The sequence below is a fragment of the Leucoraja erinacea genome, chromosome 34 (genome assembly GCF_028641065.1).
Source record: "Leucoraja erinacea ecotype New England chromosome 34, Leri_hhj_1, whole genome shotgun sequence".
NCBI classification, from domain to species: Eukaryota; Metazoa; Chordata; class Chondrichthyes; order Rajiformes; family Rajidae; genus Leucoraja; species Leucoraja erinaceus.
The window spans coordinates 16,404,560-16,422,903 of record NC_073410.1 but is presented as its reverse complement, the minus strand read 5'-3'; the positions used below and the strand labels follow the sequence as shown (position 1 = coordinate 16,422,903).

Below are 18,344 nucleotides of genomic sequence, written 5' to 3'. Positions count from 1 at the left end.
CCGTGTCCTTGCCGATGAGCTGAACCCTCGATGGGTTTGAGCCCTTACCTCCACACGCGGTTACGAAGAGCAGCGCCTCGGAAGGGCATGGATTCGTGTTGGGCTTGCAGCGAATCGTAGTCATAGAGCCATACAGCATGGAAACAGGCCCTTCAGCCCAGCATGCCCACACCTGCCAACATACCATAAGGTCATAACTTCATAAGTGATAAGTGATAGGAGCAGCTACTCCGCCAATCAATCATGGCTGATCAATCTCTCCCTCCTAACCCCATTCTCCTGCCTTCTCCCTGTAACCCCTGACATCCGTTCTAATCAAGAATCTAACTATCTCTGCCATAAGACTATCCATTGACGGCTTCCGCAGCCTTCTGTGGCAAAGTATTCCACAGATTCACCACCCTCTGACTAAAGATAGAAACATAGAAAATAAGGTGTAGGAGTAGGCCATTCGGCCCTTCGAGCCAGCATATGATCATGGCTGATCATCAAAATCAGTGCCTCATTCCTGCTTTCTCCCCATATCCTTTGATTCCGTTAGTCCTAAGACCTATATCTAACTCTCTTGAATACATTCAGTGAATTGGCCTCCACTGTCTTCTGCAGCAGATAATTCCTCATCTCAGTCCCAAATGGCCTACCCCTTATTCTTACACTGTGATCTCCTGGTTCTGGACTCCCCCAACATTGGGAACATTTTTCCTATACCTAGCCTGTCCAATCCCTTAATAATTTTATATGTTTCCATGAGATCCCCTCTCATACTTCTAAATTTCAGTGAATACAAGCCCAGATGCCCCAACTGCACAAGTCCCACCTGCCTGCATTTGGCCCATATCCCTCTAAGCCTGTCCTATCCATGCACCAAGTCTAATTGCTTCTTAAATGTCATAATGGTCCCTGCCTCAACCACCTCTTCTGGCAGCCGTTCCTTACACCCCGCACCCTATGAATCTGGAATTCATGGCCACAGGCTGTGGAGGCCGTCAATGGATATTTTTAAGCCGGAGATAGTTAGATTCTTGATTAGTGCGGGTGTCAGGGGTTATGGGAAGAAGGCAGGAGAATGGGGCTGAGAGGGAGAGACAAATCAGCCATGACTGAACGGCGGAGTAGACCTGATGGGCCGAATGGCCTAACTCTGCTCCTTGAACTGATGAACGTGGACTTTGTGGGTGAAAGACCAAACCTCGGGCTTGTTTGAGCTTTTGTGATCAATGTTAGGAAGGAAGGTTTAGATTTTGTTTCTCTCCAGCCCTGTCTATACTGGGGGGGGGTGGGGGAGGCAGCAGTTCTCATCAGAAAAACATTGGAAGGCCTTGCTTTGTTCTCCAGCCGGCCTACGCGACAATGAATGTATTTTTGTCCAAACCGGGCTCTTTGTGACATTTCCCAGCCTGCTCTGCTCTGCTGTGTTGTGAACCATCAGTGAACAATGTGGAATGATTTGACTTTTTCGGGGGGGTGGGGGGGATTCTGTCTCTGCGAGGGAATAATGGTCGCTGGGGAACAATGCTGGCCTTCATCTGCTTGCATCAATGCTACATTGTGCGAGCGGGGAGATCAGGAATTGCAAAGGGCATCGCGCTTTGAGCGAGTTGCCATGGCAACAAACAGCTTACAACCAGCCATCGCCCACCGTGCTGGGGAGAAGTCCCGTAGATATAGACATAAAATGCTGGAGTAACTCAGCGGGACAGGCAGCAGCGTCTCTGGGGAGAAGGAATGGGTGACGTTGCTGGGCCGAGACCCTTCCTCAGCCCCGTCATGAATGCGATACTTCGGGTGGTGGTCTGTTCTACAGCGTGAGTGACTCTCCCTTCTCTCTCTTCCCCCCCCCCTCCCCGTCCCTCCCCTCCCTTCCCTCTCCCTCTCCATGTCTATAAACGTGCAGATACCGAGTTGAATGCAGGAGGGAGGGAGCAGACTTTCCTCGTGTCCGGACCTGCGCCGGGCGCGCTTGTTGGCGACGCTGGCCGCCTCGTGCCGTCGCAACCTCCAGACACCTCGTCTGGCGAGACCAACGGAGAAACCTCTCCATCCTCACTGGCGGCCAAAGGGTTTCGTAGCGTACGTCCAAATCTGCCCGGCGACCACAAGTCATCGCCTCAGGTACAGAGCCTTCTATCCTTGGTTAGACCACAAAGTGCTGGAGTCGCTCAGCGGGTCAGGCAGCTTCTCTAGAGACGTTTCGGGTCGAGCCCCTTCTTCAGTTCAGTTCAGTTTACAGTCACGTGTAGCGTGGTACCGTGAACGGCTTTTGTTGCGTGCTAACCAGCCAGCGGAAAGACAATACATGATTACAATCGAGCCATTCGCAGTGCACGGATACAGGATAAGGGAAGAACCTTTAGTGCAAGGTAAAGCCAGTAAAGTCCGATCTTCAGACTGAGAGTCAGGGGAGAGAGAAACTTACTTACTTACCTACTTACTGCCGATTATGCCACCTGGCATGTAGGGCATCAACGAAGGTCCCCCACTCCTTGTTGGTTCCTTCAGTTGCTGTTTCCGTCACATATTTGTTTTACGAGACAGAGTTGTTAGCCCTGTGCTCAACCTCCAACCTGGAGGACCAGTGGATCGCTCTTGGTCTCGCCTTTACCCTTCGACCTGTCCAGCATGGGAGACCCTAACAGGAGACAAATCTCCCGCTGGCATAGCTCTAGGGGTCACTGAGACACACAAGCTCCCCGACCACGACAAGGTTGCAATCTAACAGGGGAGAGAGAGAAACTAGGGGCATGATAAAGGTACAGAACAAATCAGAGCCGGCACCAATAGCCAAAGAGCCCACAATTAGTTTATTGTCAGGTGAGATTGTCCTGGTACAGTGGTCAGCGGAAAGACAACACATGATTACAATCGATCCATCCACAGTGTGCAGGTACATGATCAAGAGAATAACATGCACTTTTAATACACGATAAAGTCCAGTAAAGTCTGATCAAAGATAGCCACAAGGGCCTGTCCCACTTGGCGATTTGTTCGGCGACTGCCGGCATCATTAACTGACGTATCAGGTCACCGAAAAAGTCGCGGCGTGATGACGTATGACGCGCGGTGTTTCCTCAAGTGTCGCAACATTTTTTTTGTCGCCGCTGGATTTTGAAATGTTCAAAATCTTTTGCCGACCCTGACATGACGCCGGCAGTCGCTGAAATAATCGGCAAGTTGGACAGGCCCTTGAGGGTCCCCAATGATGTCGATAGTTGTTGGTAGCAGGGCTCAGATGCCTGATAATTACCTGGTCCATTGTTAGCGGTGGAGGAGGTGATAACGAGGGGATACGAACAGTGAAACTTGCAGGACGAATGCATGGTAACTTACAATTAGAGCAATCACTATTCATACTGCTTGGGTGTAGGCTGCCCAAGTGAAATATGAGGTGTTGTTCCTCCAACTTGTGTGTGGCCTCATTCAGACAGCAGAAGAGGTTCAGTTGACCTCTGTGCAAAGTAATTTGTTATTTAACGGAATAATCTGATCACATTCAACTGACATAGTTTAGAAAGGCGATGAGGAGGAATTCCGTTAGTCAGAGGGTGGTGTGAATATGTGGTAATTCACTTTTCAACCACCAGTATTTGAACGGCGAGATTGATTAAATTAATTGGAGGCCAAGTCGATGAGAAAAAAAGAAAAGACACAGAGTTCTTGAAATCAACATGAAACGTTAGTAAATATCCAGATTCTCCCCCTCATGTGTGGAAATATGTGGAATTCATTGCCACAGACGGCGGTGGAGGCCAAGTCGATGGCAGAAATTGACTGATTCTTGATTAGTATGGGTGTCGGGGGTTGTGGGGAGAAGGCAGGAGAATAGGGTTGAGAGGGAAAGATAGGTCAGCCATGATTGAATGGCGGAGTGGACTTGATGGGCCGAATGGCTAATTCTGCTCTGAGTAGTGGGGCCAGGGAACAAGACTGCACAGTGTTACATATAAGTATTATTGAGCACGAATCTTGGCAACCAGCCAGACGAGATGTCTTGTGTTGAAAAGTTTGGGGATAAATGAAATGAGAACTTTGAAGGTGGAGAGGGTTGGAAAAAGAGAAATGCAGGTTTAAGAAGAATGTTCCAGGAATTGGGAACTAACCGGATGATGGGGTTGGGGTAGAAGGGGGGGGAGGGGGGGGGATGAAACATAGAAGCAACAAGGAGGCAGAAGTGGAAATATTTAAAGAATGCGGAAGGGAAGGGATGATGAAGCAAAATTGTGAGGAAGCTTGTTGTGAATGCACGAACGATTGAGCTGCTGGCTCTGGAGGAGGTCTATGTGGACGAGATCTCATTGCCGTTTAGTTTAGTTTAAGAGATTCAGCGCGGAAACAGGCCCTCCGGCCCACGGGAGTCCGCGCCGACCAGCGATCACCCCGTACACTAGAACTATCCTACACACACCAGGGACAATTTACAATCTTTTACCAAAGCTAATGAATCTACAAACCTGTATGTCTTTGGAATGTGGGAGGAAACCGGAGCACCCGGAGAAAACCCACGCAGGTCACGGGGAGAACGTACAGACTTTGTACAGACAGCACCCGTAGTCAGGATCGATCCTGGGTCTCTGGCGCTGTGAGGCAGCAACTCCACCCGCTGCGCCACCGTGCCGCCCGTGTCAAGCTTGTGATTCAACAATTGTGAATTATTTTCCTCAGGTTTAATTTCCCTCCACTTACTTTAATTATTATTTTCTTTTGTGTTGTTTGCGTTTTGTTGTCTATTTTTTTCGTTACACAAACACCGCTTGGTGAGTAGCCCCCTCCCATCCCCCTTCCACCGAGAGAAGAAAGCTTTGCTTGGCGCCCTTGCAACAAGGTCAAGTTGTCCCATTTTGCCCCAGTCCCCATTCTGGACTACGTCCACATTAGACCCGAGCCCAGCGCATGTACCGAGAGGTTTGCCGTGCCGTGTCCCGGCGGTGGCGAGGTGCCAGGGTTCACCTGGATCACGGTGGGTGAGGGTGGCACCGTGCCCCCGCCCGATGCCACACGGCAGAGGAAAGTCTCGAACCTCTACGTGGCCCTGGCCCCTCCGCCCCGCCGCCCACCGCTGCCCTCCCACCACCCGGGTGGCGAAGCTGCCGCCTCCCCGCCTGCTCCTCGCGGACCCCCGCACTACATCCCCTCGCCCCAGGCTGGAAGGCCGGAGACGGACTGGGAGAAGATGGGCACGAGACCAGCGGAGAATCGAGCCACCGCCCGAGGGAGTCCCCTTCACGGGGCAAACGGAGGCAGCGGGGTATCTATTTAACGTTCACTTTGCGTGGGTGTGTGTGCGTGTGTGTCGTTTTCTCACCCCTCTCCCCCCCCCCACACACCCCTTGATAAGGTCCACTCACCCCCACCCCCACCCCCACCAAAGTCACTGTCCAACACTCCCCCCCAAACCCCCCCCTTTATTTTAGTCTCTGTGCCACTCTATTCCAGCGAAGAAACGCATGTCTGCCTGTGAGTGGCTTTCTTGGTTTATGCTCACTGGCCTCTGGTGTGTGTGTGGGCACTGTATCCAAGTTGGTTCAACCTGCCATTTAGCAACACCCTGCACGCTGTAACACACACACACACACACACACACGCTATGACACACGCACACATACAGGCTGTGACACACGCGCACACACACGCATACACACGCTATGACACACGCACACATACAGGCTGTGACACACAGCAGTGTCTGAAGATCTCGCTTCACTGTTACACCGTTGGCTCTGGTCAGTTTAGATTAATTTACTTTAGATTAGTTTAGTTTAATTTAGTTTAGTTTAGTTTACTGTAGAGATACAGTGTGGAAACAGGCCCTTCGGCCCACCAAGACCGTACCGATCAGCAAACATCCGTTCACATTAATTCTATCCTACACACGCAAGGGACAATTTACAGAAGCCAATTAACCTACAAACATGCACGTCCTTGGAGTGTGGGAGGAAACCGGAGCACCCGGAGAAAACCCACGCAGGTCACAGGGAGAACGTGCAAACTCCGTACAGACAGCACCCGTAGTCGGGATGGAACCCGGGTCACCGGCGCTGTGAGCGCTGTAGGCAGCGACTCTACCGTTGCGCCACCGTGCTGCTCTATTGTGGGGGCTGGGGTGGGGAGCCTTCTGCAGAGAGAGTAATCTGCAGACACAAGGAACTAGTCAGTGTCGTTTAGAGATACAGCGTAGAAACAGGCCCTTCGGCCCACAGAGTCCGTGCCAACCAGCGATCACCCATGCACTAGTTCTATCCTGCAGACTCTAGGGACAATTAACCTACAAACATGCACGTCTTTGGAGTGCAGGAGGAAGCCTGGAGCACCTGGAGAAAACCCACGCAGGTCACAGGGAGAACGTGCAACCTCCGCTCAGACAGCAACTGCAGTCAGGATCGAACCTGGATCTCTGGCGCTGTGAGGCAGCAACTCTACCGCTGTGGAACTACAGATGGTGGTTTACAAAAGAAGACACAGAGTGCTGGAGTAACTCAGCGAGTCAGGCAGCATCTCCGGAGAACATGGATAGGTGACGTTGCATGTCCATGTTCTCTCTGGGGATGCTGCCTGACCCGCTGAGCTACTGTGTCATGGCTTCTTACTTCAAAACCTCTGCACCATTACTTCTGTAGGAAGGATTCTGCGGATGCTGGTTTAAACCAAAGATAGACACAAAGTGCTGGAGTAACCCAGCCGGGATGCTGCCTGACCTGCTGTGTTACTCCAGCATTTTGTGTCTGTCATCATTACTTGGCCTGGCTTGACCTTTCGTCTGCTGAATTTTGTCCACGTGTTGGTTTTTAAACAAGAGGATGTCAATCTTGGTGACCAGACATGGAGGGGGCTGCCTGAGGTTTGGACAGGATGATGTTGCTCTAACCAGGGTCTGGTATAGTACTTTATTGGCCCCATGTACCAGGCTACAGTGAAATTCATGTTTGTTTTCAGTTCAGTACATGCATCACGACACAGAAGCACTTAGATACATCTTAGATAAGCATCTTGGATACAGCACAAGTGGACAGTACTCTGAGAGTTGACAGATTGGGCGCCATTTTCAAGTCCCTGTCGTGAGTGCAGGGTTCTTGACCTGACCATGAAGGCCCGTTGTCATGGCGACGTTGCAGGATCGGCCTGGCCAAGCCTAGCCGTGGTGTTCTCCGCCGCTCTAGGCCGCGTCTGGTCCACGTGCTGGGCCTCGTGGAGCGGAGCCCGGTCCAGTCGAGGCCCAGGCTGCTGCAGGGCCACTCCACCGTCGAGGCCGTGCTATCCCCCTTCTGCCACCAGCTGAGTTGGGTGTGCAGTGAAGTCAAGGGTCAGTGGAGAATGCGGCCTTGTCTAGTGATGCCAAGGGCAGACACAGAGCGGTGGAGTAACTCAGCGGGACAGGCAGCATCTCTCCGGAGAGAAGGGGCGGAGAAACTCAGACTGAACGGCGGCTCTCTTCCCGCAGGACTTAGCGCAGTGTGAGGCGAGCTGGGCACCCGCTGCCACAGCGGAGAGGGAGAACGCGGGTGGAGGGAGCCCGTGCGGGGCTGCGCCAGGCCCGGTGCCAGCCGAGCCCGCCACATCGCCCACACCGCCACCGCGTCCATCCACGGCACGGCTGACCTTGCCCACCCTCGACGACTTCATCCCGCCTCACCTACAGAAGGGGGCGAGCCCCTCCCCGGCCTCCTCCTGCTCCTCCTCCTCCACCTCTCCTGTTAACCCACCGGTGCCCAAGCTGCCACCGCCCGCTGCCATCCTACACCGCGACACGGACTCCGAGCTCGCCCACCGGCCCACGCCTACAGTAAGACCCATGGTTCTCACCTTGCTACCTGCCACCCCATCTACTGCCAGCTCCTTGCCACCCATGGCTGCCACCCTTGCTCCCGCCTCCGAGCGCCAGACACCGCCATCCCGGGGCGGGAATGTGCTTCTTTAACCCACCCTGGTCAAACCTCTCCTCCCCTCCCCATGCTACCCTGTGCCCGTCCCCCTCGCCAGTCTTGCCCACCGCGGCCCTCGCCACAGCTGCTGCATCGGCCTCCGTGCCGGCACCCCGCCTTGCATGGACACTGCATGCGATAACTGCATTGCTGCACGCGGAAAGCGGCCACTTGCCTTTGGTAGCCGGCCCTCAGTGTTGGGAGATGTTCAAAGATCCACTGCCAGACACTGGGGCAGTGCTGTGCATGCATTGCTTGCTGTGTTATGAGTCTGTGCCTGGCCATGCCTATATTGCCCAAACATGGCCGAAACCTCTACCCCCCCCTCCCCCAGTACAGCTAAGTTATTCCGCGGCTCAAAACCCAGTGGGGAAAGAATTGTCTGTTTATGTATTTTGGAAAGTTAATTGTTATTCTTTAAGTTGTTTTAATTGACAGGTGACCAGAAAACCTTCTTGTTTAGTTTGGTTTTAGTGATACAGCATGGAATCAGGCCCTTCGGCCCCTTTTTCCAAGTTATAGGAGCAGGATGACACCATTCGGCCCATCAAATCTACTACACCATTCAATCATGGCTGATCTATTTCTCCCTCTCAACCCCATTCTCCTACCTTCACCTCATAACTCCTGACACCCGTACTAATCAACAATCTACCAATCTCAACCTTGAAAATATCCATTGACTTGGACTCCTGTTGCAAAACATTCCACAGATTCACCACCCTCTGACTAAATAAGTTCTTCCTCATCTCCTTTCTAAAGGTACATCCTTTTAGTATGTTTTCACTCAGAGGCCGCTGCCTGTGTGGCACGAGCTGCCAGAGGAGGTAGTTGATCCAATAACAACATTTAAAATGCACTTGGACAGGTACAGTGAAAGGTTTAGTCCCACATTCAGGCAAATGAGACAAGCTTAGGCCTCGTGGCCAAGTAGGCCTGTTTCTGTGTTGTATGATTCTTTTAAGTAAAGACCAGGGGAAGCTCAGATAAGATCATTGACACCACCACAGCACAGAAACAGGCCATTCGGCCCACTGAGTCCATGCTGACCAACGATCACCAATTCACACTATTCCTGTTATCCCACTTTTCTCATCCAGTCTAACTTCACCAGCCTGAGCATCATTGGATGGACACAGACCTAGAATGAGGGGTAGTTTAAGAAAGAACTGCAGATGCTGGAAAAATAATAGGTAGACAAAAATGCTGGAGAAACTCAGCGGGTGAGGCAGCATCTATGGAGCGAAGGAAATAGGTGACGTTTCGGGTCGAGACCCTTAAACTTCACCTATTACTTCGCTCCATAGATGCTGCCTCACCCGCTGAGTTTCTCGAGCATTTTTGTCTACCTTCAGAATAAGGGGTAGGCCATTTAGAACGGAGATGGGGAAAACCTTTTTCACCCGTTGCGTTGTGAATTTGTGGAATACTCTGCCTCAGAAGGCAGTGGAGGCCGGTTCACTGGATGCTTTCAAAAGAGAGTTAGATAGTGCTCTCAGGGCCCTGGGCAGAAGGCAGGAACGGGCTACTAATTGTGGATGATCAGCCATGATCACATTGAATGGTGGTGCTGGCTCGAAGGGCCGAATGGCCTACTTTTCTATGTATCAATGTAACTTTACTTTAGACTTTAGAGATACAGTGGGGAAACGGGCCCTCCTGCCCACCGAGTCCGCGCTGGCTGGCGATCCCCGCACACTAGTACTATCCAACATACTCAGGACAATTTACACAGAGGCCAATTGACCTACAGACCCGCACGTCTTTAGGATGCGGGAGGAAACAGTAGGAATCCACGCGGTCACTGGGAGAACGTGCAAACTCCACACAGGCAACACCCGAGGTCAGGATCAAACCCGGGCGCTGCCACTAAGGAAAGATGGAATAGCAGGAACCAACATTGTACTGTTGTTGCTGAAGAGATACTGCTTCCCGGAAACAGGAGAGTCGATGAGCTGAGAAATGCTGAAGACATTGGTTCACATCCATTCAATGGATAGAGTTGAGCAGAATGTCTAAAACGTGATGAGTCTACAGAATGGGGGGAAGAAGAGTTTCAATGGCAACTTCTAACTTCCAACTGGGCTAGTTCTTGGAGATTTTTACAGGGCAAGATGGAACAGCAGCAAACTGGTGTTTAGTTTGATCAGTACAATTGGCAGGGTTTTAGGGGGGGAAGGCAGGAGAATGGGGTTAAGAGGGAAAGATAGATCAACCATGGTTGATTGGTGGTGTAGACTTGATGGGCCAAATGGCCTAATTCTGCTTTAACACTTTTGAACATGCAACTATCCGAGGCTCTTTCAAAGAACCAATAGGTTGGGCCGAATGGCAGCCTCTGGTGATAGGTGAGGGAATTTTTGTTGTGTTTTTGGGGTTTAGTTTAGTTTAGAAATACAGTGTGGAAACGGGCCCTTTGGCCCACCAGGTCCGCACCGACAATCGATAACCCATACGCTGTGCAGGAAGGAACTGCAGATGCACGTTTATACCAAAGATAGACACAACAGGTCAGGCAGCATCTCTGGAGAAAAGGAATAGGTGACGTTTTTGGGTCGGAATCCTTCTTCAGACCCGAAGTTCTGACTTCAAATGTCACCCATTCCCTTTCTCCAGAGATGCTGCCTGACCCGCTGCGTTGCTCCAGCATTTTGTGTCTATCTTCACCCCTACACTAGCTCTATCCTACAAACTTGGGACAATTTACAGAAGCCAATTAAACTGCAAACCCACACGTCTTTGGGATGTGGGAGGAAACCAGAGCACCTGGAGGAAACCCACCCAGGTCACAGGGAGAAGGTACAAACTCCGTACAGGCAGCACCTGTAGTCAGGATCGAACTCGGGTCTCTGGCGCTGTGAGGCAGCAACTCTAACCGCTGCGCCACCGTGCCATTCCTTGTGTTGTCTTGCTGGGTTAGACAGAGGGCTGCATGCACTGTGAATACCCCTGACGCATTGCTTTTGGTTGAGGGAGGGGGTCGGGATGAAGCTGCCGTTGCTAAACCTCTTTAAAAGTAAACTTTGGATTTGGTGGGGGGGGGGGGGGGGGGGGGGGGGGGGGGGGGGTGGAGGGGACGGTTTGGTAAGCTGGCACGTTGAGCATCTCTGACTCTGTGTTCTCTTGTCTGGAAGGATGGTCCGCCTAGAATAAGTGAAGCAGTGCCGACGGTGGAGAGCGTGGGTTCCTGCCCGCCATTGATCCCCTCCAGCAGGTTCTCAGCCTACCCGTCCACCACGTCCGTGAACCCGACTATCGTCCTGCTGCAGCATAATCGAGGTACGGCGCCATGCTTCAACGCTGCTTTATTTGTCCCCTGTGCATATTTTACACATGCGGGCGCCACCATTTTTGGCGCCATTATTCAGCGTGCAAAGTCCGGTCGGCCCGCACGCTCGATGTACTGGAGCAGTTCCCGCCAACCGATGTCCCTCTCCTCTCCTCGCCCGGCCGTCTCCGTGTCCCGGAGTTGGACAAAATCATGAGGGGAATAGATCGGGTAGACACACGGAGTCTCTTGCCCAGAGTAGGGGAGTCGAGAACCGGACCAGATAGGTTCAAGGTGACGGGGAAAAGATTTAATAGGAACCTAAGGGATAACTTTTTACAGAAAGGTGTGGTGCAGTGGAAAGGTAGTTGAGGCTGAGACCATCACAACAGTTAAGAAACATTTAGATGGGTACACATGGATAGGATAGGTTTAGAGGGATGTGGGCCAAAGGCAGGCAGGTGGGACTAGTGTAAATGGGGCATGTTGGTTGGCGTGGGCAAGTTGGGCTGAAGGAAGACACAAGATGCTGGGGTTACTCAGCGGGACAGGCATCATCTCTGGAGAGAAGGAATGGGTGACGTTTTGGGTCGAGACCCTTCTATAGACTGATGAAGATGATGGGCCGAAGAGTCTGTTTCCGTGCTGTGTGATTCTATAAATGGACCAGATTGTTAATATTCATTATCAAGGACTGTTGATCATTGTTCGAGTGTGTTGGACATGAGCCATGCTTGTGCTGAGAAAAGAGGTAAGATGGCATCTGGGACCATCGCACCCAATGTGAGTGGTGGAAGGGAGCAGTATAGCGGCACTTGTAGCCAGAGTCTGGGGGGCAAGGAGCACCTCCACTCCACCTGGGGTCCGTCGGGGGAGGAGCAGCTCTGCCGTCAGCGACCGGAGAACTGGTGGCGGGATCTAGAGAGTGGGCAGGGTTGAGTTGCTCCTAGGCCTGGCTGAGCTGGCCATCCACGAGTCATGGCGCCCGGCGGAAGAGGGCTTTGCCCGACCCGGATACCTGCGCCTTTACCGGGGATACATCTGCGCCCGGGTTGTGTTAGAGAGGCACATAGTTGTATAGTGGTTATTTATTATATTATTAAGGATTGTAACACAGTTGTTTGAAAATTTAGCGTCTGGATAATTTGGTGATTTTGTACTGTGGTGCTGGGCGTGTTAAGGGGCAGTCCCACTGCGGCAACCTAATTGGTGAGTTTAGAAGAGTTTGCCCTCGACTCATACTCGCAGCATGGTCGACACGAGGTCGTAGGAGGTCTTTGTTACTCTCCTTCATGCTCGAGAGTAGTCTCCGCGTACTCGAGGCCTCAGCTAGGTCGCGGCGTATTTTTCAACATGCTGAAAAATGCCCGCGAGTAAACAAAGGTCGCCATGGAAAAAAATCAATATTTTTTTTTACTCGTAGGTTTAGTCGAAGTAGGTCGAAATGTTAGTCGTGGGTAATCGAGGGTAGTTGAAGGTAGTTGTAGATAGTCTTCAACATAGTTGAAGGAGGTCTTCAACATGATACTCTTTCGAACTCTCCCAAACTCTTCTAAACTCAACAATATGGTCGCCGGTGGGACAGGCCCTATACCACAGTTTAGTTTTGTATCGTGATATTAATTAAATAAATTATTTTTGATGGAACAAAAAAAATAATGTGAGGTTTTGGAGGTGTGTGTTCTACATCTTGTCGCTCAATGAACCATGTTTTCTCTTTCTCTCACCAGAGCAACAGAAGCGGCTGAACAGTCAGTTAGGTAAGGGCAGCTAACAGAAAATTACCTTCCTTCCTTTACAAAAGCTTTTGTTCCTGCAAGCAACTAGTCTGGGTAGATCACGCAGCTTGGGAGGGGCCATAACCGCAGAATAAAGAGACCTTTAGGAAGAAGATGAGAAGAAATTTCTTAGAAAGGATGAGCGAGGAAACCTCATCGAAACGTACCGAATAGTGAAAGGCCTGGATAGAGTGATTGTGGAGTGGATGTTTCCACTAGTGGGAGAGTCTAGGACCAGAGGCCATAGTCTCAGAATTAAAGGACGTTCCTTTAGGAAAGAGATGAGGAGGAATTTCTTTAGTCAGAGGGTGGTGAATCTGTGGAACTCATTGCCACAGGCAGCTGTGGAGGCCAAGTCAATGGATGTTTTTAAGGCAGAGATAGATTAAATTCTTGATTAGCACGGGTTTGGGTGGATGCTGGGGATCGGAAGATTTATCAGAGGAAGAGAAAAGTTGCCCGAGACCCTTGCTTTCCTTTAGGACGTTCCTTTAGGAAGGAGATGAGGAGGAATTTCTTTAGCCAGAGGGTGGTGAATCTGTGGAAGTCAATGGATATTTTTAAGATGGAGATTGACAGATTCTTGTTTAGTACGGGTGTCAGAGGCAACGGGGAGAAGGCAGGAGAATGGGGTTGAGAAGGAAAGATAGATCAGCCATGATTGAATGGCTGAGTAGACTTGATGGGCCGAATGGCCTAATTCTGCTCCTATCTCATGACCTTAAGTCAGGCTCGCGACGGCAACTGTCGCGAGGCTGACTTAAGATCAAGAGATAGTTGTGCTATCATTTATGAACATGAACTTATGAGAGCAGGCAAGCTAGTGATATAGATACAGAGAAACAGCGTGGAAACAGGCCCTTCAGCCCTTCGGCCCAGCGTTCACCCCCCGTACACTAGCACTATCCTACACGCTACTTTTAACTCAAAACCAATTAATGTACAAACCTGCACGTCTTCGGAGTGCGGGAGGAAACCTGGGCACCCGGAGAAAACCCACGCAGTCACAGTGAGAACGTGCAAACTCCGTACAGACAGCACTTGATGTCAGGATCGAACCTGGGTCTCTGGCACTGTAAGGCAGCAACTCCACCGCTGCTGCATTGTGCCCCCCCTCTGATGCCCACTTGATGCCCCTGTAGCCTTGGTCACCCACGGGTGAGATCCCTCAGCGGGCGCTGCCATCTCTGTTCTCTTGCATTCGAACAGTGCTTATCCCCAGAGGTAAATAGTGACTCCACTTGCAGCCTTATTAGGCATTGTGGGATCTAATGATTTAAACATCTCTGCGAAAGTTGGTGTATTTTTGTGACTTGCACATATTTGTGCTCTGTATTTTGCTTGTAGACTCTGTGCCAGACAGATTAATTGATCGGAACGCTGCAGCTCCAGTCCCAGCTATGGAAGCATTCATCCCGGCCATCCACGCAGGAGGGGCCGTGGACACAAGGCGACACAACAGTCCTCGGGCCCCCCACTCTTCCTTCATCGCTCCCGAGGATCTGGGGATTAAGGTGAGGGGGAGTCGGACCCTTGAGTGGGGGGCGAGGGGGGGGGGAGGCCGGGGTGGGGAGGGGGTCCCCTTCTCTGTCCGCTCGGTTGCCGTCGCGAGCCTGACTTAAGCCCATCAAATCTACTCCGCCATTCAATCATGGCTGATCTATCTCTCCCTCCGAACCCCATTCTCCTGCCATCTCCCCAAAACCCCTGTCACCCGTACTAATGAAGAATCTACCTACCATTGATGTTGCCTCCACAGCCTTCTGTGGCAAACATTTCCACAGATTCACCACCCTTTGACTAAGGAAATGTCTCCTCTTCTCCTTCCTACAAGAACGTCCTTTAATTCTGAGGCTGTGACCTCTAGTCCTAGACTCTCCCACTAGTGGAACCATCCTCTCCACATCCACTGTATCCGAGCCTTTCACTGTTCTGTACGTTTCGATGAGGTCCCCCCTGGTTGGGCCTGGAGCCGCTGCCAACTCCTCTCTTGTTGTCTGACCTGCAGAACCTGGAGAGGCCGAAGGATTGGTACAAGGCCATGTTCAAGCAGATTCACAAAGTCAGCAGAGGTAAGGTGAGCCCGGGCCTCTGGCGACCCGGAGCAAAGTCCCTCAGGGGGGCTGGGTGGTCGACTGAGAACCTCCGACAGCGTTTAACGTAGAACTTGGAACTGTGGGGCGCGGGAACTCCACCCACAATGTCCGTGTCGGACACGATGCCAACTTAGACCGATCTCATCTGTGCCCCGCACTTGATCCACATCCCCACCACTCCCAATGCCTATCCTGATTGAATGGTTGAAACTTTATTGTCACATGTACCTGGTACCCTGAAAGTATTGGTCTTGCAAGGTATGCAAAGAGTGGCCATGTAAAGGACGTCGACAAAATGACACAAAGCATTCAATATAGTCCCAATGGCCCCTATTCCTGCTCCTCCTCCCCCCTTTCCACCCCCACGCAGGGTCCCTCTTCCTTCTCAGTGTCTAAAAGCCTCTTAAACGCCACTATCACATCTGCCTCAACCACCACCACTGGCAACGTGTTCCAGGAACCCACCACTCTGAGCGTTAAACAACTTGCTCCGTGCATCTCCATTAAACTTTCCCCCTCTCACCTTGTAACTATGCCCTCTAGCTTTGGACGTTTCCACCCTGGGGTAAAAAGGCTCTGACTGTCGACCCAATCTATGCCTCTCGTCGTTTGACATGCTTCCGTCAGGACTCCCCCCCTCAACTTCCTACGTTCCAGGGAAAAGACACTTGGATCGAGACATGAATCGACAAGGTGTAGAGGACAATGGGCCAAACATGGGCAGTTCGGGATGCAAGGAACTGCAGTTGCTGGCTTACAAAGCAAAGTGCTGGATACAAAGTGTGGGCAAGTGGGACTAGCGTAGATGGGGCATGTTGGTCGGCATGGGTGAGTTGGGCAGAAGGGCCTGTTTCCGTGCTGTATGGCTCGATGACTCAATCTGCAAGGTGGCTACCTCCCTCCATGGTGTATGTGCGATGTGACGAGAGTTGTATTGAGGAACTGGTGCCCTGTTCTGTTGTGGCTCCATTGCTCAGACACAAGCCAAGGCAGCTTCCTCTTCAGGAGGCCTGGCCAGTGATAGGTGGATACAGGCGAGAGGGGGAGAAACAGGGTTTACTAAAAAACTTCTGGAGTAAACGGTTTGGATAGGAAAGGCTTGGAAATGTTCCTACTTGTTGGGAAATGGAGGAGCAGAGATTGGTAAATACCAGAAAGCCATTAATCAACTGCAAGTGCGGCATGGTGGCGCAGCGGTAGAGTTGCTGCTTTGCGGCACTTGAAGCGTCGGAGACCCGGGTTCGATCCCAACTACGGATGCTGTCTGTGCGGAGTTTGCACGTTCTCCCCGTGACCGCATGGGTTTTCTCTGAGATCTTCGGTTTCCTCCTACACTCCAAAGACGTGCAGGATTGTGCCTACTTTTGTTTAGTCTAATTTAGTTTAGAGAAATAATGTGGAAACAGGCCCTTCAGCCCACTAAGTGCTGGCCGACACTTCAAAGACGTACGGGTTTGCAGGTTAATAGGCTTGGTGTATGTATAAAAATTGTCCCTAGTTTGTGTAGGTTGTGTAGGTATGCGGTGCAGGCTCGAAGGGCCGAATGGCCTACTCCTGCACCTAATTTCTATGTATCGCTGGTCAGTGCGGACTCGGTGGGCCGAAGGGCCTGTTTCCGCGCTGTATCTCTAAACTAAACTCACTGGGTAGCATGGGGGAACCAGTTTAGGGTGGCGTGGTGGAAGAGTTGCTGCCTTACAGCACCAGTAACCCGGGTTCGATCCTGACCTCGAGTGCTGTCTGCACGGAGTTTGTACGTTCTTCCGTTGTGACCGCATAGCCTTTCTCCGTGTGCTCTAGTTTCCTCCCACATTCCAAAGACGACCAAGATTGCAGGTTCATTTGTTTTGGTAATTGGGTAGTTGTAAAACTGTTGTCAGTATTATGACATTGCCAGTGGTGATCGCAGGTCGGCGTGGACTTGGTGGGCCGAAGGGCCTGTTTCCGTGCTATATCTCCGACGTCTAAAGTCTAAAGCTGGTAGAGCCCCCATCTCACAATGTTTGATCCTGACCTTGGGTGCTGCCTGTGTGGAGTTTGTCGGCTCGGGTCCCGACCCGAACCGTCAGTTATCCATGTTCTCCAGAGATGCTGTCTGACCCGCTGAGTTACTCCAGCATTTTGTGCCTATCTTTGGTATAAACCAGCATCTGCAGTTCATTTGCATTACATTTTAAGCCAGTATCATCTGCCTTGCAAGTGCCCTGTTGAATAAATACAGTGGGGTCGAGTGTGTGTGATGCTATCTCGATCTCGTTTCCCGCAGAGCTTCTTGGCTCCAGCTTCTGAATGATTTTTCTGCTCTTAAAGCTTGTCTTCTTCCCTTTGACTCTTGGCTTCTTATCTCTCACTGTCCTTCCTTTCCGCTCAGACCAGCTTGAGGAAAACCCCTACCGGCCTACTTACAGCTTTCCTGAGATCCCTCGAGTCCATCACACAGGAGAAGGTACCAGAGGCTGTGCGAGTCAGCCTGTCTCTGTAATCCCCATGTTCGGCCAACATTACCGCTGTGTTTAACCTGGTTTAACTGGTTTACTAATAGCCGTGTGTGGGAAAGTTTAAATCGCGGACCATACATCTAATGGCAATGCACAAAATGCTGGGGAAAGTACAAAATGCTGGAGTAACTCAGCGGGACAGGCTGCATCTACGGAGAACATGGATAGGCGACGTTTCGGGTCGGGACCCGTCCTCAGACTGTTTGCATTGGAGAGAGAAAAAATCTGAGGAAGGGGTGGGACGAAGCCTGGCAAGTGATAGAAGAAGGGTCTCGACCCGAAGCGTCACCCATTCCTTCTCCCCAGAGATGCTGCCCGTCCCGCTGAGTTACTCCAGCTTTTCATGTCTATACTGGCAAGTGACAGGAGTAACTCAGCGGGACTTCTTCAAACCGAGAGTCAGGGTAGAGGGATATGGAAAGGGTAAGGTGTGAAAACGAGAGATCAAAGGGGACAAAGCTCGAGGAACACGTAGAATAGGCAAGTGTATGCTAGGGGAAGTTGACAACGAGTAAAATTTAATCAGGAGGAAGGTCAAACTAGTCAAAGAACTAGGATGGGGGAGGAGTGGAGAGAGAGAGAGAGTTCAGCTGGGATCAGTGAATAGACACAGAATGCTGTTGTAACTCAGCGGGACAGGCAGCATCTCTGGAGAGAAGGAATGGGTGGATGTTTCAGGTTGAGATGGCTCCGAAAAAGGATCTCGACCTGAAACGTCTCTCCAGAGATGCTGCCTGTCCCGCTGAGTTCCTCCAGCATTCTGTGTCTATTAAACTGATCCCAGCTGAACA

General features: G+C 51.3%; 1 protein-coding gene across 1 annotated transcript in view; it reads left to right on the top strand.

The window, feature by feature from the left end:
* LOC129713053 (sorbin and SH3 domain-containing protein 1) overlaps positions 1 to 18,344 on the top strand; it is a 228,433-nt gene that overhangs the window by 22,555 nt on the left and 187,534 nt on the right. The window contains 7 exon segments of the mRNA XM_055661932.1: positions 1,895 to 2,112; positions 7,433 to 7,774; positions 11,048 to 11,192; positions 12,912 to 12,941; positions 14,307 to 14,473; positions 14,968 to 15,031; positions 17,427 to 17,501. Of these exon segments, the coding sequence (XP_055517907.1) occupies positions 1,895 to 2,112; positions 7,433 to 7,774; positions 11,048 to 11,192; positions 12,912 to 12,941; positions 14,307 to 14,473; positions 14,968 to 15,031; positions 17,427 to 17,501 (1,041 nt within the window).